We start from the raw sequence: 21,879 nt of genomic DNA on the forward strand, positions 1-21,879 counted from the left end.
AGATTTTACGTTCCCGAGTTGTGGGATTTTATTCATAAAAATGGGGTGATTTTCCAGTTTTCGGACAATATCTTTAAAGTGCTTTGAGCAGTTTTCATGAAACTTTTTCATAAATTTCTGAAATGACATTGAGAAGTTATTGAACTTTATTCTTTAAAAAAGCGACGGGCGTATCATGCACTCATGGCGCAGCTGTTTATTAGTATTTGTATTGTCATCTGATAAAGTCGTGCTGATTATAAGGTGAACAGTTTTTTCTGCTTTAAAAATCTTTCTATTTGAAACCCGTCCTCGTTTTCTTACTACAACCTGGAACAACATGTGACAATGATTGAATTTAGTAGTGTCAATCCCTGTATAATGACAATGTTCAGGTGTGATTATGACCAGTGTATATAGCAAATCCCAAATACACCGTTTGGTGGTGCGCCTGACAGAGGCGGAATGTACAGATTAGGTAACAGGTGACATATACTATTGGTATTGGTATTGGATTCGACCCGGAACTTATTAATAATTGGTAATAATAATTATGTGGAAAACAAAGGGGCCTTGAATGGTGTAATTTTTTTATCAACACCATGGCACCATGGTCCTATATTAGTTATATATAAAGTGGAATTCTTTGATTCATCGTTTTTACGTCATACCGGCTAACAAATTGGACTTCGTTATTTTAGTAGTATAGTCTGATATTTTTTTTTTTTTTTTTATTTAGAGATATTACAATACAGCTTGATTTCAATTAGCAATGGAGAGCAGTTGATATTAGAATATATATTTTAAGCATTTAAAGAAAGTAGAGATGCAAAAAATAATTTTCAAAATATTAATTTTTTAATTGTTCTAAGATAGAAAAAAAAAAATTTTAAGTAATATTCTGATATGTATTTGCGTTCAATTTGCCTTAGATTTAATCTTTTAACCAAAAAAATCAATTTAAGGAGTATATAATACTCTAAATAGTGGCAAAAAAGGGGGAGTAACTCAAATTTTTTTATCAAACAACTTTGAAATACATGAATTATTTATGACCTTAAGTGTGTTTGACACCAAAACTGCCAAGTGAAGCCATGCACTTAATGGGTCACTCAATTTGACAGTTTACACAGCTAGTTGAACTTCCTGTCCAGGAAAATTTACGAATTTGCCGGTATTTCAAAGGAAAATCACTTATCATTTCATACTTAAAAAGTCTGAAGGTTCAAGAATCTGGATGAAAACGGGTCATTTTCTGAATTCCTTGGTTTTTTAACAAACCCGGCTTGTATTTAAAAAATCCTGTGTGAGAGGTGAAATTTACGGGTGTCACCCACAGAATAAGGGTCAGTTGACAGGTATGCACTTGTATCAGAGATTTGCTATTTTTTAAAGTTGAAAAACTATATTCAGATTGAATCAAATAGGGAATGCATGTGCAGTTGAATTATTTTTGAGAAAGAATACTAATATCAATGGAAACAATGGTGATTGTATCCCTCAGAGCCGTCCGTGCATTTACCTTGTACTTCTGTTTTGCAGATAGGTTGAATTTTACAACACTCATTGTATTAGGAAAATTTTCTTGGCACCTATTAAACAGAATGATTTAATATTTGGTCTGCAGTTTTATAATGTTCATTTGTAATGAGTTATTAATTTTTACATCCACCATGTTGCCACTTCCTGTTTGTCGATATATTTTAAAACACTCATTGTCACATTTTTTGGTGTCTAAAATGAAAGGGAATGATCAGTAATGCTTCAGTATATATGTATAAATTAGTATTCTTTCATAACCAGTCAAGACATTTTTGTTTAGTTGTTGCTTTGTGATAATTAGTTTCAAAGAATTTAAATTATAAGAATAATAAAAAATTATCTTGTTTTCCAGTGATAATCTTAGAAAACTGATTATAGACAGAAAGACTCCAGAATTTGCAGCTAAACTATCAAAAATAGAAATAGAAAAAGGTAAGTAAAATGCTTGTCAGGCCTGTAAAATCTCAGTCTGCTTGCACCTGTTGGGCCTGTAGAAATTTCATAGTAGTCAGAACTTTGTTTGAGATCAATAAATGCATGTGCATGAAACATTTGGCAAAATAAGGTAGAAAAATATTGTTTAATGTTCTGTTTCATATGCCGGTAAAGTTTCTATCATCACCATTTTTACTAGTAAGGTTGGCTTTTTAAAATGCATTCAGTATAATGCTAAAATTAGATGCCAACTGACTGGGAAACGGATTATCTTTCCAAATCACTTGGACCATTTAAGACATGTCAAAATTGTAAAAGTAAGATTTAAAATAAAATTATGTTTGTTTGGCTTTTCTCTGACATCCCCAAAAAATTCTATTGCAATATCTAAAAATTATTTGTATGCCTCCGCCGTAGCGGAGGGGGCATTAAGTTTTACCCTTCTCCGTCCGTACATCTGAATGGACAGACGGACACAGTATATCATAATACGTCCCATAAATGAGCGTATAATAAGATTGGTCGTAATTGCAAATTACACAACTGTTCTCTAATGACCAAAGGACAAGGCTTTTAACAACTTAGGTCCCATACAGCCTTTATTGGCTTTAATAATGAGAAAACCCTATACTATACTACTTAGCAATACAAGGTCCATGAATATCAAAATGCAAAGGAACATCCAAGACTTTTTACAACACGAAACAGGAACTAAAGCACAGCCTAAGATACTCATTAAAACCTATTATAAAATATTTGGTTTTCAAAAATAATACTGTCAAGTGTCTATCTAAGAATAGGCACACTGTGGTTAATTAATCCTTCAGTTTAATCAATGTTGAAAATTACAAACTTTAACATGAACCTCCAGAAAAAATAATTTTAATTGGTATTTCATTTTCTAAATTGGACAGCTGTTCTAGTTACGTTTCAAATGAAGAAACAAGAATATTTGTTTACATTAAAAAAGTCTGTAATTTACCGCTCAATAGTTGATTGAAAAACAATCAGGGGAAATGTGCATTTCAAGTTTTCAACCCCCTATTACGTAAATAACAGGCCAAAAAAGGAGGGACTCAAGAAAGAAAACGATAGGTGAGGGGAAGGTTCATTTACAAAACATGAAACCATACACCTTCTCATGCATATGATAGACAATGAAAAAATACAAACCTTATCATTGATCCTATGCTAGTTTCAATATCTCAATGAACGAATGCAATACTCTTCACAATTTATTTCACTATGGGCTGGAGACGTTTGGAGTAAGAAAACAGAGACGGCTTCAGGGTCAGTCCAGGTACCCCTAAAACACCTGTGACAAGCTTTTACATGAATATTTGACCTCTGAAAGTGTCTTTATAAGGGACACAGGCAAAGGGCTTCAGTATTCCACTGTTGCATTTATTCCCACAAAACCCTAAGGTCTATGTACCCTGTGGTAAAAACATTGCTGTTTTCTCTCATAGACAGAACAAATATATTCAATCGTTGCAACCTTTCCTTCCACTACCTTGTAATCTTCTTCGTCGATTCATTGACCACAATTTTAATACTCATTGGTACCAATACAGTATGTCTGTACGGACTAAAGAAATTAAAATAAATAGGGAATGTGTCCATGGGACACAGATGATGCCCCCGCCTGCATATCATATAAAGTTATAAAGGGACATAACTGAAGAACGGTAAAAGTGACGCTACCCAAATTCAAACTTGATCTGAGTTTTGTGGTAATAAGTATTGTGTATAAGTTTCATAACATTTGGTTGAGGCAAACTTAAGTTAGAGAACGGAAACAAAAAATTCATCAATTTTTATACGACCGCAAAATTAAAAAAATTTTGCGGTCGTATATTGGTATGACGTTGTCATCGTCGTTGTCCGAAGACACATTGGTTTTCACACTATAACTTTAGTTTAAGTGAATGGATCTCTATGAAACTTTACCATAAGGTTCAATACCACAAAAGGAAGGTTGGGATTGATTTTGGGGGTTATGGTACCAACAGTTAAGGAATTAGGGGCCAAAAATAAGCATTTTCTAGTTTCCAGACAATAACTTGTGGAACGGTGTATGGATCTCTCTGAAATTATACAACAAGTTTCCATACCACAAAGGGATGGTTAGGATTTGCTTTTGGGGGTTATGGCTCAAACCGTTTAGGAATTAGGGGCAAAAAAGGGAGAAAAACAAGGTTGTCCTGGTTAATGGACAAATACTGTAGTACAAAACATAATTTAAAGCAGTGTAAGGGAGATAATTCAAATACATCATTTGAACTACCTCCCTTACACTGCTTTTAAATTATGTATAAAGTAATGGTTAATGAACAATTAAGACAATTTAAAACAGTGTAAGGGAGGTAATCCAAATACAACGTTTTGATTACTTCCCTTACACTGCTTTTAAATTATGTTTAAAGAAATGAATATTTATAAAGGAAGACCAGTAAAAATATCTGCAAATGTTGCATCTTTATTTTTTACAAAAAAATCCATATGAAAGATTTGACACCATATTTTAAATTCTATTATAAAATAGATTAAGTTAGCACTATGGTAAATTTAAATTGGTAATTATGGTTGCAAACTCCATTGGAATTTTGAATTGAGATTATGACCATATCTTGAGGGAAAGAATTTTTTGGGGGGAAAAAGGGGGGGGGGAGGGTAAAAAGAAATTGTGGGGGTCAGGGCCTAATCTAGGATTTTGAAGAGGGAGAAGTGGTCAATTTCTTGGAGAAGTGAGATTCCATTACCGTTTCGGTTGCATCGTGTTTTCATGCTTATCACTAAGGAAATTGTTTTATATTCAATAAAAGATATACTTGCAGTTTTTTCATATGTTATTGTACACAATGTATATATAGAAAGTTCTTAATAAAAAGGTTTAGACAATATAAAGTTGTTATTTATTTATTGATACCATTGTGTTCTAAATAAAATTTGTTGATTGGGACATGAGGGAGTAGCCTAGTAATATTATCATGATTATGATGCATTAAATTCATGTGCAACTGCCTCAATTTATTTAAGTCCAGAAAAAATATAACTCCCAGTTTTCCTGTTGAATTTCACATGACTGGGAATTTAATTTATATCACCACTTGTCATTATTTTGTAAAACATTATTGAATGTCCAGGACCGTGATTTTATCTGTTTATAGGTTAGTTGTAAATTGAGATTATCGTTAAAGATTGTAAGTCTATAAATGAAAATATTTTTCAATCGCATATTAATTATCCGACAAAGAGCTAATTTCTATTATTTTTTTAAAAATATCATCCATATCAACGAAATGGTCGTGAGAAACAATCCACTGCTGATCAACCTGGTCGAGTGTCGTACGTTTGCCATCACATTATCCATCAGCAGTCTTTCTATCTTTTATATTTCAATTTCTATTCAATCAATATAATAAATCTACCGTTAATTCCAACCTTTTACCTACCGAATAGTAAAACTGGTCGACTCGTGTAAGTTGTAAAAATAAAACAAATCAGCTGAGTGATTACGCAACATCCTCAGGTGAAAATTATCGTAAAATGATAACTTAAACAGACGGTCAGTTTTCCGTTTGAACAGTTTTGAAAGTTATATCCGAGGATGTTCAAAGTCGCCGTTGTATTTATTTAATTTGATCGTTGACAGTATTAGTCCTGGGTCGTTTCGAAAATCTCGATTTTCCTTGTCAGCCGCCATTTTTTTTACCTGTAAAACTTGTCAATCACAAGTTGTCTCCCTTTTACCGATTTTGATAGCGATTTGACTTCGCTATGAAGTCAGTCGGCCGGCGAGATTTAGCGATTTTCAAAATTCTTTGGCGACTTAAATCGTCATTTCGCCGGCAAGATTATGGCCTGGTGGGGGTCAATTTTTTCTCCTGTCAGATTTCAGAAAATAAAAAGAATTATTCTTCAAATATCATTTTTTTTTTCAAATTTCAATTATTGAAAAATTTCAAGTAGTAATCTTTAATTGCACAGTGTGGCGCATTAGATTTGTAAAATCTTTGACCACATTTATTTATTTGTTATGCCGAATCTAACCGTGTATTTAGATTTTTAATTTTGGGTCCAGTTTTCAAATTGGTCTACATTAAGGTCCAAAGGGTCCAAAATTAAACTTTGTTTGATTTTACCAAAAATTGAATATATGGGGTTCTTTGATATGCTGAATCTAACCATGTATTTAGATTTTTTATTTGTGGGCACCGCTATCAAATAGGTTTATATTGAGGTCAAAAGGGTCCAAAATTAAACTTTGTTTGATTTCATCAAAAATTGAATTATTGGGGTTCTTTGATATGCCAAATCTAACCTTGTATATAGATTTTTAATTTTGGGTCCCGTTTTTAAATTGGTCTACATTAAGGTCCAAAGGGTCCAAAATTAAACTTAGTTTGATTTTAACAAAAATTGAATTCTTGGGGTTCTTTGATATGCTGAATCTAAACATGTGTTTAGATTTTTTATTATGCCAAATTCAGAGCTGTATCAAGCTTGAATGTTGTGTCCATACTTGCCCCAACTGTTCAGGGTTCGACCTCTGCGGTCGTATCAAGCTGCGCCCAGCGGAGCATTTTATTCCATTTGTAAAGGGACATAACTCTAGAACAGTAAAATTGACGCCACCAAAATTCAAACTTGATCTGTATTTTGTGGTAATAAGCATTGTGTATAAGTTTCATAACATTTGGTTGAGGTAAACTTAAGTTGGAGACGGAAACGAAAAATTCAGCAATTTTTCCATTTGTAAACGGGCATAACTCTGGAACGGTTAAAGTGACACCACCAAAATTAAAAAAACTTTAGTTTGCCTCATCCAAATGCTATGAAACTTATACACACTGCTTATTACCACAAAACACAGATCAAGCTCGAATTTGGGTGGCGTTACTTCTACCGCTCCGGAGTTATGCCCCTTTATATCTCGAAAAAATGCTGAATTTTTTGTTTCCATTCTCTTACTTTAGTTTGCCTCAACGAAATGTTATGAAACTTTTACACAATGCTAATTACCACAAAAACTCAGATCAAGTTCGAATTTGGGTGGTGTCACTTTTACAGTTCTTGATGTATGCCTCTTTATAACGTTATATGCAAGCAGGGACGTCATCTGTGTCCCATGGACACATTCTCCATTTTTGTCGAGCCTGCGACTTTTGTCGCAGAAAGCTCGACATAGGGATAGTGATCCGGCGGCGGCGGCGGCATTAACTAACTTTTTAAAAGCTTAATATTTCAGAAGGTAGAAGAACTGGATGCTTTATACTTTGTATATAGATGCCTTATGCCTTGCAAGGTCCTCATACCTGTCAGACAGTTTTCACTTGACCTCGACCTCATTTCATGGATCAGTGAACAAGGTTAAGTTTTCATGGTCAAGTCCATATCTCAGATACTATAAGCAATAGGTCTACTATATTTGATGTATGGAATGATTGTAAGGTGTACATGTCCAACTGGCAGGTGTCATCTGACCTTGACCTCATTTTCATGGTTCAGTGGTCATAGTTTAGTTTTTGTGTTTTGGTCTGTTTTTCTAATACTGTATGCAATAGGTCAACTATATTTGGTGTATGATCATATTTTCCAATGTACATATCAGTCTGGTAGGTTTTATTTGACCTTGTCCTCATTTTCAAGGTTCATTGCTCAATGTTAAGTTTTTGTGTTTTGATCTGTTTTTCTAATACTGTATGCAGTAGGTCAACTATATTTGGTGTATGGAAATATTTTACGATATACATGTCAGTCTGGCAGGTTTTATTTGACCTTGACCTCATTTTCACGGTTCATTACTCTATGTTAAGTTTTTTGTGTTTTGGTATGTTTTTCTAATACTGTATGCAGTAGGTCAACTATATTTGGTGTATGGAATGATTGTAAGGTGTACATGTCTGTCTGGCAGGTATCGCCTTACCTTGACCTCATTTTCATGGTTCATTGGTCAATGTTCAGTTTTCCTGGTTAACTTTGTTTCTTAGATACTTTTAAGGAATAGGTCAACTATATTTGATGCATGGAATGATTTTAAGGTGTACATGTCTGTCTGGCAGGGTTCATCTGACCTTGACTTCATTTTCATGGTTCATTGGTCAGTATAGCATGTCCATGGTTTGGTCTGTTTTTTTATACTATAAGCAATAGGTCATCTATATTCTGTGTATGGAATGATTGTATTAAAGGTGTACATGTATTTCTGGCTTGGTTTATCTAACCTTGACCTCATTTTCTTTGATCATAAATGTTAATGTGATACTTGTAGTAAAACTTTATATGTAGGACTATCAACATAAAATCAATGGTCAGTATAGTAGGCCAGACATTTCAGCGTGTGCACTTTTGTTTATTTTATAATGATTCAAAATCTAGCTAGCATTAGTTACAAATGATGGCCAACAGCATGATAAATATCATTTTGCAGCGAGAAGAAATTGAAATGAATAAAGTTTAAAAAATTTGAAAATATACTGATTTGATTATCTGACACCCACTAATAGACATCCAAGTTTAACAGGTAGGATCGAGTAGTTGGAGTTCAACCTGTATTCAGGTTTAGTGTGTTTCGACTGTTAAAAAATTGTGCCTGTTAAATATAAGGTGGGACTCACAGTGGATGTCAGAATGTACAGGCCCCCCTGGCCTGTGCTTTGAAAAATTAAGCGTGAAGATTGGGACACATAATGAAATGATTTCAAATAATTAAGTAATCAGTATGCTTAAAAATGAAAACAACACGTTATAAATTTTATGCGTCCGAAGAGCTTTTATGGATTTACCTTCATCAGGAACTCTCAAAGCCAAATATTTGAAAGCAAAGGTGTATAAGAACCGTAACATTTGAAGAGCTCTAAAACAAAAAAGGACATAAAAAAGTAGCCAAATCCATCTAAGGTCAACTTTGCCTGAGGGAGTTGAAACCTTAGTTTCTAATAATTTCAAAATTTATTAACGGACAAATTTAGAAAGGTTTGTTATAAATTATGTCAGTACCGAAGTACTGACTATTGGGCTGATGATACCCTCGGGACTGATAGTCCACCAGCAGAGGTATCGACCCAGTGCTGTTAAAAATGAAAACAACCCGTTATAAATTTTATGCGTCAGAAATGAAGTTTATATTGTAGTATCCATTGTGTCTATGTCCTTATGAACAAGCTCTCAGATATTGATTGAAAAATGCATACGAAAGTATGCATCTTAGCGAAATTGAACATTTGTCATAGGATTAGATGAAATTGATATACAGGTTATTTGCTTTTAAAATGTTTTTATGCGGCTGTTATATACTTTTTAAGTCGTAAAATGATGTGTTGTCATTGTCTTAAGCTTCCATTGTCTGTAGCCATAAGGCATCCATGCAATTACTTAAAATTTTGAAAAATACATTTTGTTAACACAAAATCTCCAATAATAATGTATGAGTAGAACTGAAACACAGTTGTGCTTAATTTGTAGATATGCGTATTATTTCTTGGAAAATTTGAAAAAAAGAAAAAAATGTGGTTAAAAAGTATTTTTTGTTTAAAATATTTTGTTTTTTTTCGTCACAAATAAATACTTAAGAAATAATTCATGGGGGCTTGAATTTATATTGATTTTACCATGAGTTGGCCTAAAGTGCAAACCCGTGGTAAAATCAGTATGAATTCAAGCCCACATGAATTACTTAGATAGGTTTGGATGAATTTAAATGATAGTCTTACTTATGTTAAAAAATTGGCTTTTAACAAATTTTATCATCGTTTGTTTATGTTTCCTTGTTTTGATGACTTTCAGTTTCACAACCGTGCATTTTCCCATAAAATGCTTATATTCTTATGTCATCGTTCAATAAGGTCATTTACACCGATTGACATCGGGTAGATCATTCATAAAAAAGCATATTATGTGGGAGTATGATCGAAACAGCCCAAACAAATCATGACGTTGCCGATCAGCTGACATACAATATATTTATATTTTACCATGGATGTGTACTCAAAGCGTTTGAAGATTGTCATGTTAGATATAGGTATATATGTTTGATTGTTGCTTGCTCAAAAGATATATAGGTATACTAGGCTATTATTGATTGATTCCTTGAGGTCAAATTTATTTGTCAGTCACCATTTTTTGAAATGTTCTCCAAAATGCATAAAAAAATCATGGTGCTCGGATCTTTAGGAAATTTGATAGCTATGTAAAATCTAATATCCAGAATTATTTCCTGGTGTAAGATATATTTGTTAACCGCTGTATTCAAAGAAAAAAATTAAAATATACATATTTCTGAAACACAATCTCTCTCCCAAAAATATTGATTAAAAAATTGTCAATATTCGCTAACTGTACACATGGTGATATGATCCAATTATAGACTCAGATCAATATTGGATCCACAATGAAAATTTCAGATGTAATTTATTTGCCAAGGAAATCAAAATTTAAGCAAGTGGTTTTACCTCTCTGACAAGTAGATATGCTTACATCCACTAATGGAACTGTGGTGGATAGTTGTCTCAATGGCAATCATACCGACATCTCCTTATTTTTATATAAAAAGTAAAAGTCAAACTCTGGGAGATACATATATTCCATATGCCATGTATGTTCCTGGAACTTTGTCTTAATAAAAATATAAGATATGGTTTGATTAACTTTTCTGTTAAACACTAAAAATATGTACTCTATCTGTACATGGTTGGTATATGAAAAATATCTTTCTCTAATTTTTCCACTATTTTCACATTTCCCAACTGATTGTGAAAAAATTGTTCTCCTTTTTAGTGAAATAACTGTTCTCGGCAAATGATTGGTCGAAATTTAATTATGACGTCAAATTTTCTTGGTTTCTTCTGAATTTCCTTTTGTGACGTCATGAAAAAAGGCGACCATTTCTGATGAGGTCACATATAAATAAAACAACTTTCTGCAAATCTTTTGAATTAAGGATAAAAATCATTAGAGAAACACATTCCATCACTATAACTCGTGTATTATGACATTTCTCTACTCTCAACAGTTAAATTTTGATTATTTAAAAAAGCTCGGCAAATCTAGCGCTTAAAATATTAAAATTTAACTGTAATCGAGTGGAGAAAGATCGTAACACACTTGTTTCAGTGGTGGAATCTATATTTACAACACACATTTCACAACCAAAATGGAGTAAACATTTTTGGTTGCTTTTTGTATATTAGCTATGCATCAATGTTTCAATGAGTGTAAAATTATAGAGATCTGCATAGTTTTAATGATATTTTTTGCAATTTTTTATAGTAAAAGGAATATTCAAGTCTCTAAATAAACCACAGAAGACAGCTGTGTTAAAGGTAATTGAAATTATTTATTAGTTATTTATTATTTTTACTTGTGGTGTGTAACTGGATTTTGAGAGGAAGACAATTTTGATTTAAATATGATTGAAAAATTGATTTGACTTTTAGAATACAAACAAATAAGGAATGTTCTGAAATACGAATGTTTTATCTGGTTTGAAGTGGTTAAATATTTGAGCTGGGCGGATAGAAATCGACCGTATGCAAATGAATATCTGTTAACCTATTTCTGGTTGACAAATCTATACGGAAAGTCTGTAACTGTTTGAAAATTGAATTGTTATAAGAACCCTACTAAACAGACCAAAATTCATCTTTCATTTCGTATTTGAATGTTTCAAAATTAACCAAAGTCTCATACATTTACATGTATACGTGCACTTGCATAATGTTGATTTCTATCCAACGCAGCTCATTTAACATGAATTTAAAAAAAGATTTATAGAGTCACACAGGTATTTTACAGTGTTCTCTCCAGAACTTTTTAGCTATATCTTTACCATGTTGTAATTTTTATACGCCCGTCAAATTTTTGACGGGACGTATTATGTTTTACAAATGTCCGGCGTCCGTCCGTCTGTCTGTCTGTCTGTCCGGCGTAAACATGTCGCACCGTAACTTGAGAATGACTTATCCAAATTTCATGAAACTTAACATAGTTGTTTCTTATGATGGTCAAACGATCTGTATACTTTTTGGTGATAATAAGATTAAAACTTTTTGAGTTACGGGACTTAGTAACTAAAACAGGTGTGTGTTTTTTTTCACATGTCGTGCCGTATCTCAAAAACAATTTATGATTATTGCTTAAAACTTTACACACTTCTTAGTTATATTAATCTTAAGATCTGTATACTTTTTGGTGATGATTCAAAATTTTATTTAAGAGATATTGAGTATTTTGTAAAAAAAGGGGGAGGGGTTTTTCACATGTCGCGCCGTATCTCAAAAACGATTTATGATTATTGCTTAAAATTTTACACACTTCTTAGTTATATTAATCTAAAGATCTGTATACTTTTTGGTTTTGATTGAAAATTTTATTTTAAAGATATTGAGTTTTTTGTAAAAAAAAAAAGGGGGGTTTTCGCATGTCACGCCGTATGTCAGAAACTATTTATGCTTATTGCATAAAAATTCACACACAAGACGACGGGCGTATCATGCGCTCATGGCACAGTTGTTTATTAAATGAGTCTATGCTATAAATCATGAAGGTATGGAGGCAGTGACCCTTATCAGATAATACACTTCGGGACAAACAGTCTAAAACCTGTGGTATTGACCAACTGCCAGTAAATGAAATAAATTATTCATAAATTTTGTGCATCCTAAGAACTTTTTGTCCCCTGTATGAGGCATTGCAGGGGACATAGAAATACCAGGCGTCGGTCTGTTTTTGTTGGTTTGTCTGTGGGTCCTAGCTGTCTTGTTAGCGTTCTCATGTGTACAATTCTTGCCTGATTTTTAAGAAACTTTCATCATCGATTAATATCAACAATGTCTTGGATGAGCTTGAAAATCAGTGCTGATCAATTATTTCCAAAATAGTTATGCCCTTGAAAATGTTAATTGTATGGAAAATTGCATTGTAAGCGCTCTCACGTGTACAATTTTGGCCAGATTTTTATCAAATTTATTTCAAAGGTCTTGGACACTCAGGCAGTAAGAAAATCGGTGCTGATCAAATATTTTAAAAAGAGTTATGCCCCTTATAAATATTAATTATATGGAAATTGCATTGCATTTGCTTTCAAGCCTTCATTTCTCTTTTAAGATATTTATAAAATTTTAAAGAACAAAAAAATGTGAAAAAGATTTTGTTTGTTATTGTCCTTGGACAGATAAAATATGTGTAGAGCGGGGGACATTGGAACTCTTGTTCTTTTAACTGCATTAATTTACTTTAATCAGAACGCTCTAAGCTTAACATTTGAAAGTCAAGTATGTGTAAATACATTGCAACATTAGGAGTTATTTGACTAAAATTGACCTACCGTAGGAACTCGCCTATTAGTCGATCCGACTATTAGTAGGTTGCCCTTTTCAGCTCCAAATTCTAAGGATTTATTTAGTCTTGACCCTCGTATAAGTCGGACAAAATTTTGACATTTTTTTTGCAGCTGACAGTTACTGAACGCCGGTAAAACCAATGCAAATCCAGGAATTATATTCATTTTCTGCATGAATGTTTGTTTGGTTTGAATTTAGTTGATGTTGATTATGATAATTTATATTGCTGTTAATAATAAAGATGTATTCATTCCTGTTGTTTTGTCCACTGTTTGATTAGCCATGTGTGATTTTGTAGGGTATGACTAACAACCTAGTGTTTGAGAAAAGCGAACATAAACCAATATGAACCTGAAAAAATTAAAAGTCAATCAATATTTTTCACAGCACACATAACTCAGTGTTAAATGAGCATGTACACTTCATAATTCTTATTATATTGTAATGATTAAAGGATTAAAAAAATTAAGTGAAGCTAATCAACTTTATGTATATGTAAGAGAATGATAATCCCTTTCTTCATGAATAAGTACGAGCGTTAGCGAGTACTTATCATGAAGTAAGGGATTATCATTCTCTTACAAACTTAGAATATAGTAAAGTGCTCAAGGCTCAAATGATCTATTCAAGAATTAGTTTCATTGTCAGTGCAATGTTTATAATTGATGCATGACTTCCTTTTTCGGTATGTCATTTATGGATTAGTTTTAGTGATGTGAGGACTTTCTTATCATTTGAGAAATATTTTTAAAAAAAATGCGTTATAGATATTAGATGACACAACAGTAGAAAGAAAAGGTAGGAATTGTATGTTTCCTGATTGTGAGTATGAATGTAAATCATGTAATATTTCAGTGAGGAATTATCCTTTTTTTATTTACAGTTTAAATCAATTAATACATTTGAGTTACAACTAAATTTTATTTCACAGCCAATAATTTGGTCCGGCTTTTTACATCAAATACTGTTTCATTATGTCAGGGAAATGTTCAAAAATAATACCCTTAAAAGTTTTTAATATGTTCAAAATTAAATTTCTGTTTTTTTTTATCGGAATACATATATTGGAAATAACTATTCTCCCCAACCGCTGATCAAGTAATCAAAGTTTTGGTAAGACAAAGATTTAGGTTATTTTTTATCTGAAAGATTTTTTTCTTTTTTTTTGCATTGCTTTGGTATTGTTTAATTTTATAGTAATTTGAAGTTATTAATATTTTCATAATAAAATTCACGGTACCAATTTTACTGCACCAGTAAACTTCAACTTATTTTGAGATTTTTGTTTGTTTCACAATTCAACTTTTAGTCAGTTTCAATCACTGTGTGATAAATCCTTTCAATCTGATAAATGTGCTTCGGGGCAGTTGTAACTCATTTATAGAAACTCTTTGTTTTGAACTGTAAATAGACCCAAATTATAGGATAATCCCCTACTAAGAACATGATTTACATTCATTCTTCACAATTAAGAGGCATCCAATCCTACAATTTCATTGGTCGAGAGTACTTTGCTATATTCTAAATTAAAATAACCCCAACTCATTAGTGTCATCTGTTCACCTATCACTGATATTTTTCACACCTTTAGTGAATACAACCTTTTGTCTCTTAATTAGGGGTTATCAATGGATTAGATTGGCTTGTCAATCAATTTTGTAATTTTTGTGTTTACCTGAGACATCTTAATAATGAATAATATTTTGATCTTGGGAATGAATCCTAAAATTATTTTTGATTATTGTATGATTTATAAGTATTGAATTGATATCATGATATCACAATAATGACACAATAACTCCGCTGAAAACATCCTTTTACATAGTTGGTACATTGTTATCTCGTTTTCATTTTTGGTTCTTGGCTCTTTCTTTTGGGTTTATGCACAAACCATTTGACCATGAAAATCAATACACAAACCGGAAACAGTCGGAAATTCAACACGAATTGACAGAAAAAAGTTTACAAAGAACAAATAAAACACAAAGACAGTATTGTAGTCATTTATTTTCAACAAAAACTTTTTATTTCGGGATTTATGTAGGTTTGGCAATCACCAACGTAGTTTTGACCAGGAAATTCACTCCTGACCACTTTTCTCCAGCTTGGATTTTTCCTCTGGTCGCTGGAACTGGTCTATTAGTCGGTACCCCTCTCTGGATTAGGAATTTTACTCCCAATTTTCCGACTAATAGGCGAGTTTCTACGGTAAACAGAATAAGATGATGATGATGGATGGCTGCTTAATGTCCAAGGCTGATATGCATAAAACCACTTAAGTTAAGATATCCAATCGTAGTACTAATTTATCGTAGGACATGTAGAAAAATCTGTCCGTTCGGAACAAATCTTAACTTAAGAAGTTTTATTGTCGAGCCTGCGACTTCTGTCACAGAAAGCTCGACGTAGGGATAGTGATCTGGCAGGAGCAGCAGCGTTAACTAACTATTTATAAGATTTATATTTTAGAAGGTGGTAGACCTGGATGCTTCATACTTTGTATATAGATGCCTTATGTTATGAAGTTTCCGTCTGTCATATGTCCATTGCCCACCTCATTTTCATGGTTCAGTGACTACTTGAAAAAAAAGATAACATTTTATATAATGTTAATTTCTCTATTATTATGAGTAATAAGATAACTATATTTAGTATGTGCATACCTTGCAAGGTCCTCATGCCTGTCAGACAGTTTTCATCTGACCACGACCTCAATTCATGGATCAGTGAACAAGGTTAAGTTTTTGTGTTTTGGTCTTTTTCTAATACTATATGCAATAGGTCAACTATATTTGGTGTATGGAAATATTTTAAGATGTACTTGTCAGTCTGGCAAGTTTTATTTGACCTTGACCTCATTTTCATGGTTCATTGCTCAGGGTTAAGTTTTTGTGTTCTGGTCATTTATTCTAATACTATATGCAATAGGTCAACTATATTTGGTGTATGGAAATATTTTACGATGTACATGTCAGTCTGGCAGGTTTTATTTGACCTTGACCTCATTTTCACGGTTCATTGCTCAGTGTTAGTTTTGTGTTTTTGTCTGTTTTTCTTAAACTATAAGCAATAGGTCAACTATATTTGGTGTATGGAATGATTGTAAGGTGTACATGTCCACCTCGCAGGTGTCATTTGACCTTGACCTCATTTTAATGATTCAGTGGTTACAGTTAAGTTTTTGTTTTTTGGTCTGTTTTTCTAATACTATATGCAATAGGTCAACTATATTTGGTGTATGGAAATATTTAACGATGTACTTGTCAGTCTGGCAGGTTTTATTTGACCTTGACCTCATTTTCATGGTTCACCCAAGAGAAAATAAATCTGGAATCCCACTGAAATCCCAGCTGGAATTTTGATGGGATTCCAAGTGGGATCCCACCTAATTCCACCGGGATAAAATCTCGGGAATCCCGCCAAAAGTCCGGGAATTCCGATGTAAATCCCGGTTGAAATATACTGGGATCCCACTGGGATATTGTGGGATTTTGATTGGAATATACTGGGATTCTGATTGGGATCCCGCTCTTTTAGCGGGAATCCCGAAATTTTATCCCAGTGGAAATATACTGGGATTCCAGTATATTTCCACTGGGATTTACATCGGGAATCCCGGACTTTTGGCGGGATTCCCGAAATTTTATCCCAGTGGAAATATACTGGGATCCCAGTATATTTCCACTGGGATTTACATCGGGAATCCCGGACTTTTGGCGGGATTCCCGAAATGCTACGATTTTGCATTTTCTGAGGGAATATACACATTTATTACTCATTATAAGGTAGATGAATATTGCCCTTGTTGTATCAAATCTGTCACGTATATATAAACATTGCGGCATGAATTACATTGTATTGGCCATGTTTAATATCTTATTTCAATGGCTGTCAAGTTCCCATTCAAAAAAAATGTACTTGTATTTAATGTCAGATCCTTAAACTTCCATCAAAATTATAGATACTAGTACTACTAGCAAACTTGTTTGCCATTTTTAATGGCTGCTTATATTGTTAAATTACCCATTAATTAAATATGGTACTCACCCCACCCCTCCTCCCCATGTTCACTAACACCTTCAAGCATTTCATTGTCTTAATTGTATTTAGATACGCAGTTTTCACCATGGCTTAATGATGCTCGCTGTTCAGTTTCAAATATTATAATATTAAAAATGTGTGTCAGATATAAAGGATACATGTGAAGTTCTCCTCCTTTCTGTAATTAAATTTGCTGTCTCCGTACTTCCAACTAGTATTGCTGAGTAAAGGTAACTGGTATCTGCATGCAATCCGTTTACTTTCAAAATTGGCAGCTCCACTTAATCATTTAATCCCCTAAAAGTATCAAAAAAATCCACAAAGAATCAATTGTTCTAGACATTTTGAAGCAATAAATTCAATAGAAATATTATTGCATGTTTATACAGTATACATTGGAAGCCAGTTGGAATCAAATTAATTACCCTCCCTCTTTTTTTATCCCCTGAAGATAAAAAACTAGCGACTTATTATTTTCACCAAATAACCATTCACACAATTCAATTAAATTTTTACATATCTACCAGTTATGCCTGTTATGTGACAACAAGATTATTCAATGTTGTTAAAAATAAATATATTTTTCAGTTTATGCAGGAACATATATATATTAGATATATCTGCATGTTCCCAGCTAGGTTTATGCTTTCAGATTTTCTGATGTTGATTTGCTAAAAAAAAAACCATAAAAAAATCATAGTTCCTCAATAAATTATATTTTATAATCTCATTATATACACATGTTAAATTAAATTTTTAATGCACTTATCTGAAAACATCTTCACCATCACATGGAATCTTCTATTTTGCTACAGCGTAATCACATTTTGATGACGTTTTTATTGAGTACTCTAACGTCGAGGTGACAATCTCGCCCCATATTATATCGGCCAGAAGTTGATCCGTCCCCGTAACGGTATTATACAAATAAATCAAGGGTGTCGTATAAAAGTATTTATTACTGGCCAGTTTTTAAAAATAAGAAAAAAAACAACCTTTAATTTAATCGGCACAGGGTGCATGCGGATGAACTAGTGGCCGCATTATCTAGGACGGTGTTTTCTAGGGTCGGACTGTTCAGTACAATTACTAAAAACCACGTGGTCATGACTTGTTTACATAAGTTGAGAACCAAGGTTTTACGATGTCGATCGTTCGCCTATCATTGATCTGATAATTTTTCTATGTTATTTAAATGCCGGACAACAGGTAGAAAATCAGAAACGATCCAGCTTGTCTGGCAAAACAGCCGTTGGCGTTACTCGGGCGCCCTTTCGTTTTTATCGCGAAAATCTCGGCATTTTTCTGACTTTGAAATACTGTCAAACTAAAATTTGTAATTCTTCCATCAACAGAAGTTCAGCTAGCTGTGTAAACTGTCAAATTAAGTGACCCATTAAGTGCAGGGCTTCACCTGACAGCTTTGGTGTCAAACACATTGTTAATTAACACAAATAACCTTTGCTTTATGTCATAAATAATTTGTGTATTTCAAAAATGTTTCAGTTACTTCCCCTTTTTTATCACCTTTTCACAATATATTCCTTAAATTTATTGGTTTTTTTTCTAAAAAAAAAAAAATAAAACAAATTGAATGCAAATGCATATCAGAATATTACTTTTAATTATTTTTAACCTGAAAACACTTCAAATATAAATATTTTGAAAATTATTTTTTTCATCTTTACTTCCATTAATTGATCTATCAAGTGCATTCAAATAATAATTCAAATTTACATTGACAGAGGACAACTTTTATTTTTAGAAGCAATAAGTGGGGGAGAGGCATTTAAAAAAGGGCATCCAATTTTTCAAAGCACCAGTTTTAAGTGGGGTCATTCAAGATATATTGATTTAAAAAGGAAAATTTACAAAATTTAGGTTTTTCACAGAAATCTATAACCAGGATATATTTTACATTTCCAGGATAATTTTTTTTAAATTCCACACAAAATTATGGTTTATGTTTCCCTGTTTAAAGTAAGATGGGATCCCGGTTTCAGACAGTTATCCCAATGGGATCCCAGTTTCGTATATTTATCTTGCTTCAACTGGGATTGGATCCCAGCTTGAGACAGATATCCCAATGGGATCCCAGTTTCAGACATATATCCCGAATGGGATCCCAGTTTCAGATATTTATCCCGAATGGAATCCCGACTTCTGAGGCCCATCCCGGCTTATCCCGCTAATTTTACCGGGATTTGACTGGGATCCCGATAGATCCCGTTTTCATTTTCTCTTGGGCATTGCTCAGTGTTAAGTTTTTGTGTTTTGGTCTGTTTTTCTTAAACTATAAGCCATAGGTCAACAATATTTGGTGTATGGAATGATTGTAAGGTGTACATGTCTGTCTGGCAGGTATCATCTTACCTTGACCTCATTTTCATGGTTCATTGGTCAATGTTAAATTTTCATGGTTAAGTTTGTTTCTTAAAAACTATAAGCAATAGGTCCACTATATTTTGTGTAAGGAATGATTGTAAGGTGTACATGTATTTCCGGTTTGGTTTATCTGACCTTGGCCTCATTTTCTTGGATCATGTTAAGTTTATGTGATACTTGTAGTAAAGCTTTATATTTAGGACTATCAACATAAAATCAATGATCAGTAAAGCAGGTGAGACATTTCAGCGTGTGCACTCTTGTTTTTTCATAGTTTTTGAAAGAAAAAAAGTGCCAATGATAAATCATGAAATATCTAGAGAGGATCGTTTCCTGCCGAATTTTCAATTGATTATATCTCAAAAACAAGGACACAGACCTTTCATTTTTTTCTGCTTTTTAAGTTCCGATATTTATATACCTATCAATTTATAACATTCTTTTAAAAATTTTGTTATTTTGAAACAGAGGAGAGAACATCCTTTAAGTCATGATACTTCAAATTTTGAAAAAAAAAATTGAATATGTTTTTTATACTTGAATGGCTACATTTTACTATAAAAAAAAAAAGGGTACATGAACTTTCTTGTAAAAGAAAATCCCTTATTTTATCAAAATCTTCATATGTTTTGCTATTGAATTATTGTCCTCCTGTACATTTATTCGCCGATATTTTCCCATATGCAGTGACCTTAACTAAGAGTCTAACCACTCATTAGAACAGGGCAAGTGCGAGGGAAAAACCATGATGAAAGAATGCTCAATTCAGTTAGCGCTAGCCGCTGCTAATTTCGTTTCAATCAAAACTTCCTGTTGCAAAATTCGGTTTTCGTATTCCTTCCAGAATTTTAACCAAAATAATTAAGTCAACATATTCTGCTACTCTATGATGCAAACATTTTCTTTCGAGAATAGAGATTGATTACCAGAAAGGCATGAAAAATTCGCATTACGAGTAATAGGCGATGTCCAAGTATGTAAATTGCAGCATGTCACAAATTTCAGTGATTAGAAAACTGTGAATTTTTCTATTCATACAATGACTTTGTGTCAGGAAATTTGGACTGTGAATGATGGTACAAAAAACATGACTGGAATAACGAACTTGTGCGATCAGTTATGGCCGAATGAGTAAAATTCCTTATATATACATGATATAAGCTTGTTATTACCCTTGCATACGAAGAACACAATACAAAGGGAAATAAAAATAAAAAAATAAAATCCTCCCACTGCTCCATTTCTTTCCAAAATCTGGATGAAAATCTACTAATTAATTTTAGTTGGCCTAATAACTGATTCTTAAGGAACAAATTTAATACGACAAATCATTTAACAACTGTCAAGGAAAAGTTTAATTAACAAATTGGAATGCATGGAAAATATATTAAAAAAAATATCATGACTCTATCAATTCACTTATTTATCACATGCTCTGTGTTGATTGTTTATCAATGTCGCAATCCAGTAAACTTCGGCAACAAACTAGAAAGTTATTAGCTTGTGATCAATAATCACTGAATGAAATATTATTTGTTGATAATACGTTATAGATTCCTAATAAATATAAAAAACGTGCATGCAGGACTTAGTTTAGTATATAAGCATGCCTTGTTTCAATAATTTGGATAACATTAAAATTACAAGAAACTCGTTAAATATGACTAAGTCAAATTTATGCATCAAAACAGGTTTATGGTATGAGATTCTGTTCTCTACTGTCGCCATCCAATCAAGCTGTTTAAAAAGTGGTGCTGATATGCTTAAAGTGGACCAACTTCTGAAATTACTCTTGTTAATTGTCCTTTTCTGCAATTTGGTTATTCTTCCTAGCTCATTTATAGCACAACCACTCCAAATAATACAACAATAATCTATCAGTGGGAGAATATTATTACCAATATTTTTCTTGAAACAATATTTTGAAATTTCTTAATCTTATAGAGTAAATCGAGTCTAGATGATACTGATGTTCATGGCCTGTCTATGATAGATTAGAGTCAATTCTAAAACCTAAAAGTTTTTCAATTGATGATTTTTAAAGAATACATGTATTATTCTCAATAGTTAATACTGGTTCTGCTTGTTTGAAACAAAGTCTTTGCCTTGTACCTATAACCATACACTTAGTTTTATCAGAATTAATGAACATATT

The 21,879-nt window shown here is 32.7% G+C and overlaps 1 protein-coding gene across 1 annotated transcript in view; it reads left to right on the forward strand.

Moving 5' to 3' along the window:
* LOC127712846 (DNA replication ATP-dependent helicase/nuclease DNA2-like) overlaps window positions 1–21,879 on the forward strand; it is a 257,582-nt gene that overhangs the window by 117,552 nt on the left and 118,151 nt on the right. The window contains exons 8-9 of the mRNA XM_052219453.1: window positions 1,874–1,953; window positions 11,227–11,279. Coding sequence (XP_052075413.1) covers window positions 1,874–1,953; window positions 11,227–11,279 — 133 coding nt within the window. The remainder of the gene's footprint in view (window positions 1–1,873; window positions 1,954–11,226; window positions 11,280–21,879) is intronic.

Source organism: Mytilus californianus, unplaced genomic scaffold (genome assembly GCF_021869535.1).
Source record: "Mytilus californianus isolate M0D057914Y unplaced genomic scaffold, xbMytCali1.0.p SCAF_8, whole genome shotgun sequence".
NCBI lineage: Eukaryota > Metazoa > Mollusca > Bivalvia > Mytilida > Mytilidae > Mytilus > Mytilus californianus.